This window comes from Aythya marila (assembly GCF_965140915.1).
Source record: "Aythya marila genome assembly, chromosome: 15".
Classification (NCBI taxonomy): domain Eukaryota; kingdom Metazoa; phylum Chordata; class Aves; order Anseriformes; family Anatidae; genus Aythya; species Aythya marila.
In genome coordinates, this window is record NC_139056.1 from 13,557,788 (window position 1) to 13,578,633 (window position 20,846).

General features: G+C 39.0%; 1 protein-coding gene across 2 annotated transcripts in view; it reads left to right on the top strand.

Annotated features, from left to right (window-relative positions):
* The window catches only part of SDK1 (sidekick cell adhesion molecule 1), a 396,992-nt gene that overhangs the window by 265,826 nt on the left and 110,320 nt on the right, over window positions 1-20,846 (top strand). For both annotated transcript variants that reach the window (XM_082772472.1, XM_082772473.1), the window contains exons 14-17: window positions 3,032-3,168; window positions 9,852-9,999; window positions 10,872-11,012; window positions 14,466-14,647. In XM_082772472.1, coding sequence (XP_082628598.1) covers window positions 3,032-3,168; window positions 9,852-9,999; window positions 10,872-11,012; window positions 14,466-14,647 — 608 coding nt within the window. The remainder of the gene's footprint in view (window positions 1-3,031; window positions 3,169-9,851; window positions 10,000-10,871; window positions 11,013-14,465; window positions 14,648-20,846) is intronic.

A 20,846-nucleotide genomic window follows, 5' to 3' on the forward strand; every position in this document is an offset into this window, starting at 1 on the left:
ACAGTAGTGATCTGTTTTTGGGAATGTGAATATTCATGGTGGTGTCACAGGTCTCATTTATCATCCCTTCCACACAGTATGTGTTGAAAATGATAAGGGGACAAAGTGCAAGTGCTTGCTAAAGTAGGAATTACTATTTATTAATCTCTGCTTTTGTATAGTACAAAGAGAGAAGTTCACTTCTGTGTTGAAATGTCATTGTAGTTTTAATTATTTATTTTTGTCCAGGTGTGTTTTGTAGGCACTTGTTATGTCTGCCTTGAGGGATTTAAATCTGTAAGCACCATCTGTTGCTGTTCAGTGTGGACACATGGGTAAAGAATATGATATTAGCGGAGATCGGTGTGTTGTATGGCTGCTGCAACTCACGTTATTCAGCCTCTGAACAGAGTGCCTGTTTCCATCATGCTGCCGACTGATTACCATTTTATGTCAATCCAAGAGAATAATCAACTCAATTAAAATCATGAGCAAAAACAAACTTCAGCTAAGTTTGTGCTTTAAAAAATGTGAAGAAGGGAATGTCTCCTCTCCTCCAGAAGCACTTAGATATTTGTGCCCTACAAAAAAAGACTGATCCATAGATTCTTGCTTTCATGTAGTCTCTTCTTTCAGTCGTGTAATGAGCTGTTAGTCAAATGAGCTGCTAGTTCAAGCCTTCGAAATGCATGGGGAAACAAGATTAGCCAGTGAACACACACCCTGAAAATATCCTTAATGTATTCCAGGAGTGTTTGTTCAGCTCCCAGCAAAGGAGTTACTAGGGGTATGTTTGCAGGGAGCGCCCCTTCAGCCATCCCTTCTGTGCTGCTGCCCCTGTGAGAGTTGTCTTCTGGAGGAGGCTGGAGCTGCAGCTTGTCCCACGGGGCCTGGTGATAAATGAAGTGGGGACTGCGACTTCTCTGAGCTGTGTCACAACAAGACGTCTCACTCTCCTTCAGTAATTTTCTTTGCCAGCTTAATCACAAAAACATTTTTCCAACCAGCTTGCTCAGGGACACGATGATAAATTGTAGCGGAGGTTTAATGTTTATTATAATTTAGTGTTTCATTCAAAATGAAGTAGCACATGCCTGTAATCCCTGTGTGAATGGCCACATCTTAAACACCCGCTCCATGCTTTCAAACAACAAGCTTATTCTTGTTTTGCGGCCATCTGCCCTCCTACCTTGTTTCCGTGTCTCCCTCTTCCCTAAACTTGCTAATTTTGCAGCACTCTGTTCAAAATCTGCATCTGTTGGGCCTGTTCCTGTTCTTCCCTGTGCCTGACGTTTCCTCTAGCCCCAGAGTGACCGTGTCTTAGCTGTTTTTGTATCAAATTCTGGAGCCTGGGTGCAGCAGGCCCAGACTAAGTGGGAACATAGCCAGCCTACGCTCCTTGTAATTGATGGAAGGATCAAAGAGTCTTGACCAAGTGATTTAATAAAGCTAATACCTGAATTTCTGTCATTCCAGAAGTCAAATTGAGGTGTCATTCCTCAGAAAAAGACTGGGGTTACCATGCTTCTAATTTGGTTAGGAATTTAAAATCAAATGAGATAAGGTAAGACTTGGGTCCCAAGTTTAGCCTTAGGAAGCATAGGTGTAGGTGGGTGAGAGCCTTCCACTTGTGTTGTCTCCTTACCTGTGTATTTTCCTGGCAATTCTTTGGCTCTTGCATTTTCTACTTTCTTTCCTCCCTTCCCCTCTTTCTTCCTTCCCTGCTTCCTTCTCACCAACTCCACAGCATATGGCCACGACAAACAAAAACATTCACAGTTTTAACAGAAGAATAATAAAAGTACGGAATGACTCTTGTACTTTCCTCAGTCTTCCAGTAGAAACCTGAATCCAGAGCATATTTATTGTTCTGGCTTAAAGCCAGACTCTGTATTTACTTCTGTGAGTGGCTAAGGAGTTGCGGCTTTTAAATAACTGTAAGCCTTCAGTAGCATGATACATTACGATGTGAAATTGCTATTTTTTAAATTAAGGATATGAAGTCCCCTTGTGGCTTTCTGCTCTGGCCAGAGCAGATTAGCAGTAGTTCATGCTGAGGGAGGGTTACTGCTCAGCTTTCCTGGGGAGAAGCACCAGACTGAATGGGCAAAATCTGGCCCTCCTTGCTCTTCCTTCCCTGTCAGAGATGCTCATCCTCCTTAGGAACCAGGATAGAAGGAGCAAAAATCAGGCTTAATTATAATGACTGAAGGGCTCTTATCACTTAATACATATCAGCCTTTAAGGGATGTAGCAGAATTCAGTTTTCTCACTGCACCGTGCAGCCTCTGACTTTCAGGCAATGAGTCCAAATGAAATGTTTTTCCATAAATTGCCTTTATGTAGAGAAATTACACGTTTTAATTGAGCTGCTGTTTTATTTTTATTTTTTTTTAATGTTTCGTTTTGTATTTTCATGGGGTTTCTGCAGGCATTTTCTCTGTATTTTCTGGCTGGGTGCTTCCAAAAAATCCTTATTATAGGAAGGAAAGATTCTACCCATGACAGGATAAGCCTGAATCCATGAGTAAATCAAGCTGTTCTGTAGCCTAAGAATACATATGGTAATTTTGATTAGTAGCTCTATATGGATAGTGTCAATGTCTTCTGCTTCCTTGAGTATGAAAAATTCCATGTTAAATCGCATCTCCCATGTGTTTTACTGTTTATACATATTACTGCTGTCACATTGCTAGGACATCATTGTAAGAAGGGGAGAAAAAGCGAGAGAGAGAAATTTATTGACCAACTTGTCTCAATCAAAAAACAGTATGAAAATTGGCTTTTCCCACATTTAGCAACATTTCCATTAGCTGTTCTAAGCATCAGCCTTGGGACTTTCAGCACAAGTTATTTTTTTCCCCAAATAGGACAAAATTGTGAATAATTCAGAGATGTCTTTCATTTATTTAATTGCACAATAGCTGCTGGTAGTTTTATATCTATCATCATACAAGTCTGATGCCATGTGCCTTTAGCTGCCTATAAGATTGTCCTGAATGAAATGTAGATTGATTTTTCTGTGCATTTTTTTTTTCTTTTTTCTTAACAGCGAGCTGCCTCATTCCCCTCAGAATCTTCTGGCCACTCTGAATTCCTCATACAGCCGTAGTGTGATGCTTTCCTGGGTGCGTCCTTTTGATGGAAACAGCCCTGTTCTCTACTACATGGTCGAGCTCTCTGAGAATAGTGAGTAAAGTCAAATATGTTTCAATCTCATATACTTCTTAATTATTCAGCCTTCTTGCAGACTTGGCTTTTACCAGAGCCACCAACAAAATACTATTGTAATTTGCTAAATGAGCGACAGTTTGCAGGGAAGCCCTGGGTTTTACACTCAGCTATTAACATCCTGAAATATTTGGAAAAAAAAACAAACAAACAAAAAAAAAACAGTTAAACAGTTCTAATATGGTGAATTTGCTATACAGGAAAGTCTTAGTTCTACCTCCAGCCAGCCTGACTTCAGGCATGTCAGCTCATCCTTCAGTGCTTCTATTTGACATCTGTAAAATAGAAGGAGTCATATTTATTTCTTTCCATTGTTGTCTTTTGCTCTGGGTTCTTAGATATCCTGATGCATTCAGAGCCCCAATTTCACTTGAAAAGTGCAGGCAGTATGATAACACAAGGAATTGATGGTCTGTCAGAGGAACCAACTTGGATGTCAATAGGAGCAACTGTCATATCTGTATATGGTTTCATATGTTTTCTCCACTTTTCCTAGGCTTTTATTTCATATCCTTCTTTTAAGTAGGTGGCTGAGGATACAGAGCTGCAAAATATACAAATATCTAGCTTCATAGATTGCAAACCTGGTCTTTGTGAATGCCCACTTCTCGTAATTTTGTCATGCTGCATGTCTGGTCCTTTGTGGCTGTCAGTTTGCAAGGTTATTCAGGGACGTTGCTAAATGCTTCTTTCTGAATTGATTGAAAGATGAGGTTATATGGAAATCAGTCACCTTGGCAATACTTTCTAATCTCTATCACCCTAGGAACTGGAAATCCAAGCCTAGCAATTGATGAAAAAATTAAGAGCATCACTTCTTCTGACATGTGGAAATTAGCCACTGCATAACTGAATGTGAAACAGTGCTGATTTATTATTATCTAGAGAGTAGCATTCTGTTTTGCCACACAGGGAGTTTGAGATGAAGCTTGAGCTTCCAATCACATAAACCTTTGTGCTTTGCAGGCTGGAGTACCTAACTTTTCAGATACAGAGGTCCCAGAACTGATGATCTTGACATCTGTTGAGCAAGGTGCAGTGTTCTAATGGAAATCTGAAGTCATGCCTAGGACCACTGTCCTTAAAATGGTTGTCTTAGAGCTAAGACTCCTGATTTATTTATTTATTTATTTATTTATTATGGATGACTCAGAAAATTCACAGTATTCTGGGCTCCTGGCTCCCACCCCACTGCACCTTTTTATCACAATCTGTTTTCTTATCCCTCTTCTCTCTCTTTCTCTTCCTATTGCCTACAGGCCAGTACTGCACGTCTGCTTCTCCTTACGTGTTCTTTCACCCAGGGTTGTTACCCTTGCGTTTCATGGCTCCCAGTGGCTTTGACAGAGTTGAGTTAATAAAATCCCAGTCTGGGGACATGATGCAAAGATACTAGAGCTGTGTTTATGTGGAGGCAGCAAAGAGCTGACCGAGCATACGCACTTGGGGCCATAAGAGAAGAGGCAACTCACTTGGTGTCCTGGTGAGGTTTGGAAGGTCTTTCAGCGTCATTATCGCACGGATGTTTTGCAGTTCTAGTAAGAGAATGGGCTAGATGTGCCATCATTTCAAAAATGCTATAATTCATTTGCTGAAATCTGTAGAAGGCTCAGCGAAAATCAACAATAGTTCTCCAGAAATTATGCAGTCTCTCAGAACTCCACGGGATCCTGTGAACTCTTGCTCGCTCCATGATAGATCCAATAATTTTGGCTGATGGCATTGCAATCAACCACTGAGAGAGTCTCATTATCACAAATCATAGGTATGTTTACTTCAGCAAGCTTGCAGCTGCAAAAACCAAACACAGACCAGTCTTCTTGTGCATCGAGCATCTGAACTCCCAGAAATACCCAAGATCTTGCTCTCCTTTGATTTTCATCTCTATATTTACTTTGCTTTTATGCCTGGTCTCTAAATGGTTACTCATTGGAGTAGGATAGGGAGGAATTTAAGCCCCTGAATACTCCACTTTTACCATGCTCTTTAATTTCATATGTTATTGCTCAGCTTTAGAGATGTCAACAGAATAGTGGAACAGTGTCAGCAGTGACTTTGGTTTGCAAAGCTGACTTTGTCTACATACTGTCACTGTCTTGTTTTGCTTTTATTTTTGTGAAGTATTTGTTTTTGAGGATCATTTTGATCTCAGTAGCATGTAGTCAATATCTAGTTTCTACAGACCTGCCACTCCTTTGGAAAACAGCATATTTCCTTGGTGCTGTCATGTTCCCCTCCCACCCCCCATGTGATGTTCATGAATGAAGCTGACATTTGATCTTATGTAGGTATAGTTTTGTCTGATATGACTGTGCAGCATCTTTCTTTGCTTTTCAAAGAAAACTTCTTTTCAGGTTTTCTATCGGTCCCATTTGTGCTGCAGAAAGAGCAACTGTCAGGGATTCGGCATGTGCCCTCCTTGTGCTCACATCCTTGTGTCTGTAGCTCTTTCACTGTCAGCAGCAGTGCAATATACTTAACATCCCAATCCCAGTTTGTTTTCACCCATCTAAAGGTTAGGGAGGGACATCAGAATTCTGATTTATTTTAGCAAATCTGCACAGAAGAGTTTATTCTTGGATCTGTGGAGTTTTAATACATGGGCTTTGCTTTACTGCTACAGGTGCCAAAATGTAGCCTAGTTTTTTCATCCTTTTAGTTGTTTTGCTTTGAATTATTTCCTAATAGCATTTAGGATCCATTGTACATTTTGAAGCACATACCGTAAGTGAATACATAATAACAGTATCTGTTTCAGAGAACTAGCTGAAGAGGGTTCAAAATAATGAGTGTAGATTTCAGGGGACTAATTACTAGCTACATTAGAGAGAGGCGTGTCAATCCACCTGGCATGGATTAGAACTCCTTTTCATTAATTTCAATTCAGTAAAGAGATATAAAAACCTTATTTTAATTAGAGGAAAAAAACAGTGACAGATCGTGCACATAAATTGCTGGAAATATGAACAACTCCAGTCACCAAGTCACCTAATTTTTAAAATGAATGTATTTGGCACAATGTAATAATTCTCAAATTACAAGTATTCACAGTAGACTGTGTCTGTGGGTGATTTGAGACATATGGCCTTAAACATTTGGGGGCAAATTTATAATCTAATTTGAAAAGCACAGTTCCAGGGAAACACAGTCATTAAGTATTCCTGCCCACACAGAGCTGGGAAAGTGAACCTCCATTTGAAATAGGATTTTCAAATAAATAGTAGCATAAGTTGTTATTTGCACCAACATAATTTGTGGATGTTTTGTGACCTGTTTAACCCCTGTTGCAGCATACTGAGGAATTCCAGCGGAGAATCTTCATGGTGTTAGAAGGAATTCCGTATATTTTATTCCAAAAAAAAGTTTAGATTTCAAGGATTAATCAAAAATTATGCTGACTGTTTTTTTATCTGAACAAGTGAATTAATACTTAGAGAATTCTGCTGAGTACAGTTAACACAAAAGCCCATTTTTGTTTTATTGTATTCTGGGATATCTGTGCGATGTAATGATACAACTCTCCCTATTCATCACGTCATTTCAATGAGGAGATAATTAAAGCTCCTATGAAGAGCATCTGTACGAGCTTAACTGAAAGTCTGTGAGTTGTCTTGCTGAATTTGGTAGGAATATTCCAATGATAAAAATTGAACACATAGGTAAATCTTTGCAAAAATCAAAGCAAAACTCTTGTTTGTTACAACAGTGATGCAGGCCTATATGCAATAGTGCAAACAGATACTTTTCTCAGGCCAGTGATATACCTTGTTGAAGTCCTACCAAAGGAAGGATGAGCCAATTCATTTTTATTTGAGCTTTTTGCAATATCATATTGTCATAAAAGACAAATTCAGTAAACTCCAGTAGGACAGTAAATTCCAATAGTACTGTCAGTGCTAAACCCTTGGAGAAGAAAGGAGACGGAAATGTACTCCAAAGCTGCAAAAATTAGATTTCTGCAATAGATATATTCTGTAATATCAAATTGGAAATGATTCTTGAGGAATTTGCAATTAGTGCAAGAGTTGTGAGATAGATAGGAAAATATAGAAGAAATACCTCTTGGTAGGTGAGTAACCAGTGTTATCAAATGTATCAAAAATGAATCCAAAATTCTTAACAGAACAAAAGTCATTTCTCAAAGGTGAAAAATCATATTATAAGCTAGAGAATAGCCTGTGAGATTCTTGGTTTCCAATAAATTAACTTGGAGAGGCCATCGGAGTTAATTCAAAATACCCAATATCCTTAAGAAGACAGACAACTAAACATGAAAGTTTTTTGGAGAGTGGCAATTACAGCAGAAGAGCAAGCAAGCAAAGCCCAGCGTACTTTCTGGGCAGCTTAAGTTAAATGAAGGATTAGTGGAGTCTGCTCAATATAACAGAGATTTATTTAATAGTTTGACCTGGCAAGTCTCTTGTCACTGTGGAACTTCTCCAGGCTTCCTGGGACAGGCAAGTGACAGTCATCCCTGAAGGAGAAGAGAGTCAGTGTTGAAAATCTTATGGAACGTTTCCAATGCTAGAATTGCTTTTCTACATGGTAAAATGAACTTCTGTACAATACTGGGGTTTGTTCTGGATTTAAAGTGGGGAAACAGACTCTCAAAATGTTTAGTTTATTAATTGTCAAGAAAAAAACCTTGACATTTAAATTTTAAAGATACTCTCTCACTGTATCCACTGCTCCATGAGCAAGCAAATCCCCCCCAAACCACTTTCCTTTACGAATCAGAGTGCCCAAGAGATGAATAGGGTTCGTTTATATTAGTTTTCAGTTTAATCTCTCTTCCTGCTAGATCTTTTATCTTCCACCAGGAGAGGAAAAAGAATAAATAAAGTATTCTACAGATGCAGCATATAAACAGAGCAAAGCCCCAAGGTGCTGAAGAGATTAATAGGCCCTGTTGTTGAATCAAACTGCTCACTACATTGAACTGCTTGGGTTAAGCACTCTCAGGTGGTGTTTACACTAGCAGTAAACAAATGAAACTGATTTGCTCTAGGAAATGGACCACTACCCAAGTAGCTCATACAAGGGTATTTTGCTCTCTTAGTGTTGTCTGTTCTTCCGTTTTCTTAATGCAGCTGCTTCAGGCAGCTTACTAAGTCAGCCATACCTTAACTTTGGCTTGTCTTGATTTGTTACTGTGCACTCTGGGTGTAACAAGGTAAACAGTTATTTGTAAAGTCTCATGAGAAGCTTGATTAAAGAAAGAAGGAACTAGAGTGCACAAAACTCCTAGCCAATGTCAGCACAGGTATCCTTTTTCTAAAAGAAGCCCAGTGTTCAGCTAAGATGAATTGCGCTCCAGATCTTGCAGCAGAAGCGACTGATGGCAAATCAACAACAATTGGCAAAGATGGAACTTGACTGCTGTGCAAATGTCCCTCTCCAACATTCCCAGTATTCTGCTCTGTCAGTTTTCCTGTTAAAAAGGACTTTTTTCTCAGAAAGCCACTACTGGAGTAAATATATTCTGAATAACTTGAAGATGCAGTGTTTATAACCCAAAAGGCATCACACCCCAGTGGACTTAAACTTTCTAAGGAATCTGCCAGAAAAGCACTAAATTGGTGGTTTACATCTTGGTGTGAAGTTTAGCAGCTTTCTACATGTGGGACATCTCATCTTCATTTTCAGGCAGACGTCTAGGTCACCTGCCAGGAGCTGCGATGCACTTCTGATGAGCAACATGCACAGATATGTTGCCAAAATCTACAGCTAGCTCCTCAGTAATTTCCAAAAGTGTTTGTAATTTTGAGCAGGGAGCATGAAAACAGCTGGTATTATTTAAAATCTGAGCAAATCTTTAAGTTGGCTGATTCCATTGCTGTACTGTTGCAACACAGACCAAATGTCACATCTCCTTGACGGTTTCAGTCGTGACTTTGGAGAGAATATATGACATCAGCCCAGGAAGAAAAGAAGTCAGTATATTTAATTTTCAACATGTTTCATTTCTGACCTCTTTGAAAACTTGAAAATATAGTTCGGGCATCAGAGGAGCTCGGTATGTGAAGTATGTGAACTGACAACAAGGGTTTTATGGTACTGCTGGGACTGTTTATATCAGGGAACCTTCCTAGGAAATGATTAGACTGAATGCCATATACTATCTCCAGGAAAAAAAATTGCAGACGTAGGATCTGCAGCAGAAGCTTTCTCAAGTCTTACAGCAAAGGGCTGATTTGGCAGAGAGTGTAATGCTTCTACACCTGCCTGCAAGCTGGGTACAACAATATTCCAAACTGCCTGTGAATTTCATTACAGTCCTTCCACCAGAGCCACTCATGGGTGTGGTGTTGTAATGGCCTGCCAAACAGATGGGTTGTGAAATACACAGCCCATCTGTCTTTATCATGCTTGTTTCCTCTTTTATTAAAATGTTAATGAATATAGTTTTTATTTATTATGCCATGACATGTGCAGCATCACTTTCCAGTAGACAAATGTGCAATCTGCATAACCGTGTGTGCTGACAGGAAGGTTTCTTTTGCTGAAAAAGAAACTTCTTTCCAAAGTTCCTCTGAGGAAAACAAACACAAAGAGCTCTGTGCAGTCAGAGACAATTTCTCACTTCTGCAGCGCTTTTAACAAGCACTCCGGTCTCTCTCAAATGTTAATTATTCCAACAGATTCTCCCTGGAAGGTTCACCTATCAAATCTTGACCCCAAAATGACTGGTGTCACTGTGAGTGGACTAACTCCAGCCCGAACCTACCAGTTTAGAGTATGTGCAGTTAACCAGGTGGGAAAAGGCCAGTACAGCGCTGAGACCAGCAGGTACAGTAAAAATACATTCCTATGTACTCCACGAAAAAAAAAAATGCTGACTGTTGTGAGTGAATAGCGTAAAGTTATCTTTTGCACAGTAACTGGGAAGTGGAGCAGTTATCATTACCCAAGCCTCTGGAGAGTGCTCTGCAGCTGCTAGTAATTGGTGATAATGGCAATTAGGTGGTGCAGGATATCAGCACACAATGGGAGAGGTGCCCTCATATTTCCAGTGTATCAGCTGAACAGAATCTTGGAAGATGGTCAAATAAGTGTGTGCAACCCTAATATTTTTTTTCTTATTGTGTTAAGTCACTGCAGTTAGCCCTGGAAGGAGTACAGCTTTCACCCAATCATTGCAATGTCACTTCTGCAATTCACCCAGATGTGACATAGAAGGATGGCTTCATCAAATTTGGTTTCAAATGCATCCCCCTTCCTATGTGAACCGAAGCTTGCTGTGAGCTTGAATTGCAGAACAGCTGAACTCTAAATGGCTTTTTCAAAATGTAAGAGTTTGATATGAAAAATATTGAAAGAGCTGAAAGAAACAATTTGGAAGGAGTCACAGATACTGGACCTGAGCTCTAACTCATTCAGGCTTGTAATCTTTTTAAAGAGTTGTAGCAGCCTGGGTGATTCAGAGAGAATAAGGTTACCTCAGCTGTCTGTCTTGTTGCTTGCTTAACTGATTTCTTATTATGTTGATTTGTTGTAACTATTTCATGCATGTCTTCAGCAGTTTGATCAGCATTATATTTCTTTCTAGTGATCAGACTTTGATAAACGATACTGGTTCACATGGAGTTGGATACATGAAATAGAAATGTTACCTATCATTTATTTCAACACCCACCTCCCTCACGTTGTTTTATATTCAGGTTGATGCTGCCTGAGGAGCCACCTAGTGCCCCACCTAAAAACATAGTGGCCAGTGGGCGCACTAATCAGTCTATCATGGTCCAGTGGCAACCTCCTCCTGAAAGCGAACATAACGGAGTTCTTCATGGGTACATCCTAAGGTAAGCAATTTCCTACCCTGGAAAGCCTGGAGCTCAATTCTTGTATGCATGAGGGAGTTCTTAATGCTGTGTTTGAATAAGCTATTGAAAAACTATTCTTAATTCCATTAAATATGTTAGTTATTATTTAAAAATGCCATTGCTGCGTTGGTTTATTACAGATGAGAAATTGCCTCTGTTCAAATGATCCCAAGGGTGCAGACATTTGAATTCTGGCCGGTCTTACTAAAGAGTTAGTGAACACTGGTTTGTTTTTTACTCTGATAGCTACTCTGAATGGGCCTGCTGTGTGGACTAGCATCCTATGGAGACTCTCAGCATCCTGATAATTTTTTTCCATTTTTAAAGTGAAGTGAAGTGAAACACCAAGAACTAAAAGTGTTTACAAGGGAAGTTGGTACAGTGCAGCCTATGCGCTGCAGATGTATACGTGTGTATTGCAATCTCAGCCTACTGATAGAGAGGTGAATTACCTTAACAAAGTCACAAAGGGCTCCTGCTCTATGGAAGAGCAAGAATAGAATCAATAACCTTCAGTATTCTGCCAAACAAAATGGAGAGGGAGGAATGACAGGTAATGCTTCATGACAGACCTTGATCTGTGGAAGACCTTGATCTGGTTTTGAAAATTGGTTAGTTGAGTACGATTCTTTCAATCTCAGCTGTATTTATTAAAGAGAAACAGAATTCATCTACACCCAATTCATCTACAGTCTACTGGCTTCCTATGTTTTGTGCAATACTAGCAGCCAGCTAGGACCTTACCTTTAGAAAGGGACACATTATCTAAATCAGAATATTTGTGGGAAATTCCCAAGCACTGTACCACCACTGACATATTTCCGACTGATGGTTACAGCCTATTGTAGGCAGGTTGCTGACATTTTTAATGTAGTGTCCTCCAGGCCTACTGAAATATAATTAAATGCTACAGTCTAAATGCCAACACCCTGTTCATTCTGTGCTCCTACTTCTGCTGGCACGGGTGGGAATGCTTTTGCAATGTTAGTGTTGGTGAGTTCCCAAAATAGAGCTGGAAAGTTCCTTCGCTCTTTAGGCAGAATTGAAGTCTGTTAATCTCCCTGTCACCTGCACAGAAGCTTTTATAGTAGTGAGCCACTTGTGCAAGTGCCTGTGGATTTAAGAGATGGACTCAATTTGAAAGCTGTGCTGGTCATTAGTGACAGGTGGGGAAAGATGCTTTAGCTTCTGTCTGTAGCTGAAATTTTGTCATGAGAGTTGGGTACCAGTTTGCACAGGGTACAAATGTTGTCTGTACAGTTCTTTCCTTCAAACCAGTCTACCTGATGATAGGATTAACTCCTTAGCTACTCGTAGTGAGTTAACCAGTCTCAACATTAAGTCCTTTGAGAAAGCAATCCTACAGCCTCCCACTTCTGGCAATCTTATCTGTTTTCTCTGTAGAGCATTTTCGGTGATGCCAACAATTATTAGCATAATTGATCCTGGTCCTCCCTATAACGTCTCTTTCTATTTTACTAGAGACTGATCATATTCATTATGGTCAATCTGTGAATGTTTTTGATGTCTATGTGCTTTGTCTAGACCACAAAGAAAGCATTTAATCAAAAAGAATTTAAGATTATCGTATAAAAGCACAACTGTCCCAGGCAATAAACCAAGCTGTTCTTCTAAGTCAAAATACATGGCCACAACAATATGTGCACTGAAGAAAGGTCTTCCTGCGCTGATATCTATAGTATTAAGGTATAACAAAATGAAAACCACTGTGCATCCTACAGACCCAATGCTGAAGACATGCAAGATACTAAATTGATGGAGCACCTGATCTTTAAAAGTGAAGGTGCACTGCACAAGTCATACAGAGTATACATCAAAGTCTATGGTGAGAAAAATTGTGAAGACATGACATTTCTGAACTGGCCTTCTTCCTCTGCCCTTTTTCTCACTGGCAGTATTGCATTTAGAGGAGTGCCATGCTAACAGCATAATAGATTAAATCACAGGAGCACTCCACACCTTGTCTGCTAGGTGTGAGACAAAACAGTGCTGCACAAAGAATTGATTTTGCCAGGATGCATGCAACCTTCACAGGAGACAAAAGAAAGGAGAAGGTAGATATATAAAGCAAAAAAAAAAAAAAAAGAAGAAGAAAAAAGAGAGAAAAGAAAAGATGAAGATGATTCAATAAGCTCAGCTGAGAGCTGATATTTCTTTGTTTCCATTTCTGTTTCACAAATGGAATTGTAACATCACAGATGTTATTAACTGTGACAAAATACAGTCAGGCAAGCAACTCCTCAACAGAGAAGAGGGGTTGTCAGTGATTAAGAACTGATCTCTTTATGAGGAGATTTTAGAACAAAATTTGCGGCTGAAGTACATGCAGAAGTTGTCTAGCTGTAGAAATTGTACCAATTTAACTCAGATAACTTAAGATCAGACTGTAAGATGTCAGTGAAATTGTTCTGTGCCAATAAGATTTTGGTGCTTATTGTGAAGCAAAAGATGAATATGAGCGTGTACAAGTTGTGCGTGAATAAGAATTCAAATGTTCCTGAATTTGTCTGCTCTATGGAACAGTAATGCCTCATGCCCCTTACTACTTGGTCTCTGTTTTTCTGATTTGATGTGAATTAGCATATTGTAAGCATCCATTGTACCATTTTAATAAAGGAAGGAAAACAAACAGTATTATTCACATTCACAGATTTGCAGGGTTTGTTTGTTTTCTATAATTTATTTATTCTTCGTAGTTTCTTGGCCTAAATAGATGCATCAAAAGGGCTTTGTTTTCTGCAACGCAGTTTTTACAGGGAAAAATATATTCCATTTTCCAGCTTTCCATGCCTTAGTAGAAAGTTTATCAGGATGTCTACCACTCAGCCTTATTTGGTACAGCCCTCCTCCAGGAATTCTTGTGCTTAACCAGTCCTTCAATCTCAAATGTATTCAGTCTTTATTTTAATCATGCTCTGATGTGAATCCTGGTGGAAGCCAGAGATGGCAGTGCCTGTAGCTCTAGAAGGTCAGAGCCTGCCTGAGTTCTTCCTTTTCAGATTTCAGAGAAGGAAAAAAAACATTCCTCAAGCTGATTTACAGCAGCACCCTGATAAAAATCACATTGGGGCTATTTTTTTTTCTCCTAAATCACATTTTTTACTAGACAAGCCACATTTAAAAAGCTGTAATTTTTCCACAGCCATAAAACAGGTTAAAATACCCATTTTGTTTAGGTCTATGCATGTAATCTCAGTGAGATCACATTATAAATACTATAGTAGTCAAACAAGATGTGGTCTTATCAGCAGTTAGTCTGTTGTTTCTGATAACTTTTCATTATTCTTTGTATAATTTGGCTGTAAAAGTGTGAATATTGCTTCTTCACAAAGGAAGCTATTTTGCTAGTCTGGATATTTTCTATAATTGATACCGACTAATTAACAGCAAATTTTTCTTCCCATATGGTAGGTATCGCCTGGCTGGCCTCCCTGGAGAATACCAGTATAAGAACATCACCAGTGCAGAAATTAACTACTGCTTAGTGAAAGACCTGATCATTTGGACCCAGTATGAAATCCAGGTGGCGTCTTACAATGGAGCTGGGCTGGGAGCATTCAGCAGACCTGTGACAGAGTACACTTTACAGGGAGGTGAGCAAATCGGAACTGTATGTGTCAAAGCACAATTTCCTAAGGAGAATATGCACTCTCCGATAGTCCCACCTAACAATTGTAAAATGAATGGTCAGTTCAGTCATATTTGAAAGACATCTTTGTTGGGTTGGAAAGAAGTAGAAAACACCTACAAGTTTCAAGTGCCTAAGCAGAGACTCTATTGCTCTCTCTGTTGTAGAAAAAGCTGTGGGTCCCGTGGAATGGATTTATAGGATATGTGACATGCAGTGGCTGAGACTACTCTGACAGGAGAGGCATAGGAAATATGTCAAGGAATTGGGTTTATGGCAGTCAAGATATGCAGTATGCCACATACGTAATACAGGAGACAAATGCAGAGCAAACCAGCATCATTATTTTTGATCATCACAGAATAACTTGATTTAGAAATTTGGAATAAATTTGAAAGGAACTGTAGAAAGAGAAATAGAGCCTTTGGAGAAAGTATGTTTGATAGCAGTTCAAGGATGATGCATTTCAGACATTTGCAAAGAGGAAGACAGAATGATCATCAGAGCCTTAATTTTTATGCTATGGCTCTTCCACACCTTTCTGGTAAGTGCTTTAAAAAGAATATAAATTGCTTCAAAAAAAGGATATGTAATTACTTTTTACAACCAGTGTAAGGCATGTTTACACCTCTAGATTGGTATAAAAATCTGTAGGATAATTAAGTACCAAGCCCTTAAAGCTTTTTTATATTTCATAATGGCAGGGCTATGCTGGATTCTGAGCACTGGACAGTATGTGGTCTCTACTGGTCATAAAACAATTAAACTATTTTAGAAGCTTGCAGTTTATAGTACATCAGTTAATTTATAATCAGTGAAAATTGTGTAGTTGTTTGTTAATTGTTAGTAGGAGTACTTTATAATGTGATTAGATACAGTTTGAGTTGTAGGGAGATCTTTAAGAAAAGATTATTTGCATGCAATAGTAATTAACCACAATAATTAAAACAGGAAGCTATCCATATTTTGTCTTAGGGCATCTGAAGTTTCACAGTTTAGAGGAGTCTAAACATTCAACCTCTTTCTAGAAGTATTTATAGCAGACCTTGAAATGCTTTTTCCAAAGTCTTCTCTCTACAGCCAGGATTAATGTTTTGTATCCCACTAAAGACCAGCTCTCTGCTGAGAATTGGTTTGCACAAAGAATTTGAATCTATTCTGTGAATATGTTTGCAGTTCATTACTTTGTTTATTTGGACATTTTAGGCTATCACATCACCTTAGCCTTCCATCTGTTAAGACTCAGGTTTGGACTTCACACTCTTTTTCTTAAACCCTGCAACTGACTCTAATTTCCCTTGATATTATGTGCTGTTATTATCATCCTTTATTGATTGGCTGTCTGTTGTCATTTATAAGGATATAAATCCTCTGTTATAAATTAAGAGTAATCAGCCCTGCATTCATATTAACTATCAAGAATGTTTAGACTGCAGTACAACCTGCAGTGGCCTGTTTATACAGTTTCTATCTATATCCTAACTGATCAAGTGTGGGTAGACATGAACAACAACAACAGAAAAAGGATCTTTGTTATTTATTTTATAACATTATTTGATAATAGCAATAAATAATTACTTCATGGATGCTGTATTTTCTAGTCAATGCCCTTCTGGATATCTGTGCAAATCACTGAAGTCTGCTGTAAAAAGAGTTTGAAGCCTTTTTACATCTAGAGTTGAAAAGAAGAAAGGTTGAGTGGTATCAGGATCATGTGAAATTGGATTAAAATAAAGTCTCAATAAGTAACGCCCTACCTGTCCATAACCCTGCTTATTTGTCTGTCTTGTAGTTGGGAAATGACAGGAAAGGCCAGTGGTTGTTTCTTGCTCTAGATTGTCCTTCCTAAACCAAACCAGCAAGAGTGAGAAAAAGCAGTGTGTAAAACTGCCTTGTAAATCATACACCGATTTTAATGTGAGCCGAGATAAATGTCAAAGACACACTCCCATCCATCCCCCTCTCCTACTATGACCACCACCACCTCTCTTCTGACAAGCATTAAATGATGTGAGCTGTGCTGGCAAGAACCTGTCTGTCTGCTGATGAAAAATACCTGAAATACCTCATATTAATCAAATGTGTGGTGCAGTCAAAGCCTGGCAGGAAATGAACACTGGGAGCAGATCAAGCCGTTGGCAGGAGCAGATCAGCACATTGGCATCTTCGTCGGGAAGAATATTGACTGGCCATATAAGCTGTGGATTTATACCAGAACCCAGTCCATTAATCCCTTATTAGTCCTCTGGCATTGTGTTAGCCACTGATAACTAATCAGCTGCTCAAAGCTCTTCAAAAATCGCCAGTTTCTAGAATATAGCCAAACTTGCAAGATGCTGAGTGATCTAAACTTGTAGCGAGACTGGCACATAATGTCAGCTAGACAAAATGTCAGAAAGACTTACTGGCAAAACACTGAACTTCCTAGCACTAGGGTCAGACAGTTTGACTGTCTCTAAATCTTGAAAGTCTTTTCAGAGTGATATTCAGCCTAATCCTTTGATGCTCTGGGTATATAGGTCTTTCTTCATCAGAGCTTCTCCAGCTGTTCCTTACTTTGATATTACTTTTCACAGGGATTTGTGCCAGCCTCCTGCATAGGGCAAATTTTTCTTAGTTAAACAGTGTCCTGCAGGACTTCTCATTGCCATATGACAAACTGAAGTTTTCCAATACTTTTTCATATGAGTAGCTTTGTGAGATGTATAAACATCTTTGTGGATAGCGCTGATACTGTCTCTGCTCAGTACTGTTGGACATGTTTACCTTTTCCTGCAGGCTGATTTGAGAATCTTCCATTTTTTACTGTCCCTTTCATCTCACTAGCATGAATACTTCTGCGCTTGTCTCTCCTTGAAAAACATCCAACACTGGATGTAGATTTAGCCAAGGCAAGGCTTGTAAGTAGAGACAGAGCTTTTCTTAGACAATTTACATTGGAATTAACCTACTTTTATTTCTAATTTAGCTGTTAAGTGTTTCTTTTGATGCATATTCCAAAAGCCAGTGTTATATCCTGAAGTTTATAAGCCTCAGCATGTAGTTTGATATTATTTTATTTTCCCTACTTGCTGTGTACGGACACCTTGAAAGGCCAGAAAAGGCCCTTTTTGAGTAAAAGGCTGGGAGAGTCACCAGACTAGTGAGTCTTGATGGAGTACAGGGAAGGACAGAAGCACAAGGTACTATTCAGCAGGTCCAAAGTGGCTTTTTCCACAGGCAGTAGGAGTTGAATTAGATAAATTCATAAGGACTGAGATAGAAGAACTGGACAAATCTGTTATCTGTTTCAGTTGACTGAAAACTTCCTCCTTTATGTAGGAAGTAATCTTGAAATGGAAATCTCGGAATAAGGGGTGTCCTCTACAAGCATTTCAGTTTGCCTCAGGTAAAAGAGTCCTTAATTTTCCCTTACACATTTTTGCTAAAATCATCTTCATTATTCACTTTGTTTGGGGAACTTACCAACAGCCAGGAAGCATCCCTGAATGTCATTCTGGCCCAGCTGCTCCTGAGCAGAAGCAGGTTGGAGTTGCAGCATCTGGATTTTATAGCTTTCAGTCTTACCACTGTTAGGTGTCATTTCCCATCTATTGTTTTGTTGTTGTTGTTTTTAATGATTTCACAAAGGTTGTGAATTACCAGTTGTTTTTGGTGAGGCTTCTCGCTTCCAGCTCTTACTAAAGAAGTAAAACTTGGTCCTTGTGAGAAGCATGTGAGAAAGGGAAAAAGGCATTTCCTAGCTGCAGGAAGCAAAACTCTTCAGTTGATGCCAAACCTCACACTTTTGAATTTCAAATATTGGCACACGTAGAACAGCAGAGACCACTGTTTCTGTGCACCTGCTGCAGTTCCAAGCAGAGCAAATGTTGTCGGCCAGGTGCGGAGGGGAAAAGGCTTTGCAGAAGGAGTAGCACGCTCCTGTACAAGGCTCTCCCCACGGCTCCCAGTGGGTGAGGCTTAGCACCTCAAGCCAGTGCATTGAAGGAAAAACTGAACCCTCACATAGAGGAAAACCTGCGTTTCCCTGAGCCTGCCTTGCTAAGACATGGAAGCTGCCAGCAAGGAGCTTGGAAGGAGCAGGGCGCTTTTCCACAAGCCTTTGTTGAAGGTCGGTATTTAAGACCAGCAGTCTGTCCGTTGGAATCTGTGCAGGGTTTACATGCTATTTGCACATAGCTACAGACAGAATAATTACATGTACACATGCTTAACCTTAATGCCTTCTCTTCTCTCAATTATCTTGTCAGCCAAACCCTTTTAATGGCTTTTATCTAGAGTGCTTCCATGACCTTTTCTACTTAGAATGCTGCACATTAGCTTGCAGTCCCGGGAGCTGAGCTCTTAACAGATTTCCAACCGCGTGAACTTTATAGGGAAGAAAGTAACAGTTGGTTTTGTCTGACCAATTTGATCTGCACTTCCAAGATGACTCCCAGGTGGGTCTCCGGTGTGAGATGGTTTAGGAATACTTGCAAACATCATGAAGATCAGATTTTAAAATTGAGTATGTAAACACATGGGGATTACTTTTGAAACAACTGTTTGACATTGGTAGCTCTTGTACTGCTTGACAACAAGAAACTTGTAGGAGGAGGATAACCATCCACCACTAAATTAGGAAATTCTTAATGCAGACAGTTGCAGCTTCAGCAAGGTGCTAACTGTGATCTTGGAAAAGTATCTGAGTTTAGAAATGACCAGAAGGTCAGCTCTGTCAAACTTTTTCTTTTTAATGCAAAACTATTCAAATACCAAGAAAGTCTTTAAGATCAGGACATAAAAGAAGAACTCTATCCTGTCACTTTGAAGTAAATTTGAGGTCATGATGCCAATATTTTACTGATTAAAAATATAGAAATGTATTATATTACATCTTCTGCAGTATAATTAAGCTTATGCATCTTAGACAGACCATATTCTTTCCATCTCTTAAATTCATTCATTGTGATGCAGATGTTGATTCTTCAATAAAGATTTTAAAGATGAATTGTAATACAAATCGTGGTTTCCAGTATTCTGAAGGGTTTATATTTTCTGGTCATGATTTTTACCGCTTCTCTTATCATAGCAGGTACTCTTTGTGCTGTGATTATTTATTTGTGTTTCAGAAAATTATCCTCTAATGAAAGAAAAATATTTCACTATTTAAAATAAATAACTAGTATATTTGGTTTTCCACATTTCCAAAACTACAGTAAACCTATCCTAAAGTGCCTGCCTGGGCTCTTTCAAGATGTGCTACAATAAGGACTATAAATGAAAACTTGAGGCGTGCTGATGCAGGTTTTTTCCTCTCAAAAAATTGCAGTATTTTGAAAAATTTGCAGTATTATGAAAAGTATTTTTGTCAGACTCCTAGAATAAAATCCTCATGTTATTGAAATTACTGGAAATTTGCTATTGATCATACAGCATTTGTGGAGTTCTGCAGTAAAGAAAATGCCCCCAGAAATGAAGCGAGCAGTGTGCATGCTAGTAAGTGTTTTAGGAGGATGAAGACAATGGGAGTACCCTGGTTGGCAGTGGCTGTACTGCTGACTCTTCCATCAGTGGTCACCTGTATGTTACTGGTGTTCTGGGAGCAACAAACTCTTCATACCTCTGCTAAATTCTGTATTTCTTTGACTGTGGTTGTCAGTGAACAGCGTATGGGTTAGATATAGACTTTCTGTGTAGTTTTTATAAGTTACAAAATCAACTTAGCACATATAAATAGAGTTGTAATGTAGCACTTCGACAGAAGGAAATGAGTGGAGAGGAGGATGCTCGGCTGTTCAGCCTTAATGACAGAAGGAGATTAATCTCCCTATGATATTCAGATGACTTTCTGATAATAAACTAACTTGAAGGTTTCCTATACAATTTTCTTCTGCAATAACAAATCTCTGGCAGCTACAACATCAAAATATTCTAATATGCAGGAAAGTATGAATTTTGATTTTAAAAATTCTTACATTAGCTATCAGTTATACAAAGCATTGAACACAAAAGCAAAGTGAAGTAAATCATGGCTCTCATAATAAACAGTTTCATCAAAGAACATGAATAATTAAAAAAAAAAAAAATAGTAGGGGAATGTAGCCAAAGCAGCTCATTATGACTGTATAGTGACTTGTATATCAGGATGATTTGGTGAATCTCTTAACTACAAAAACTTTGAT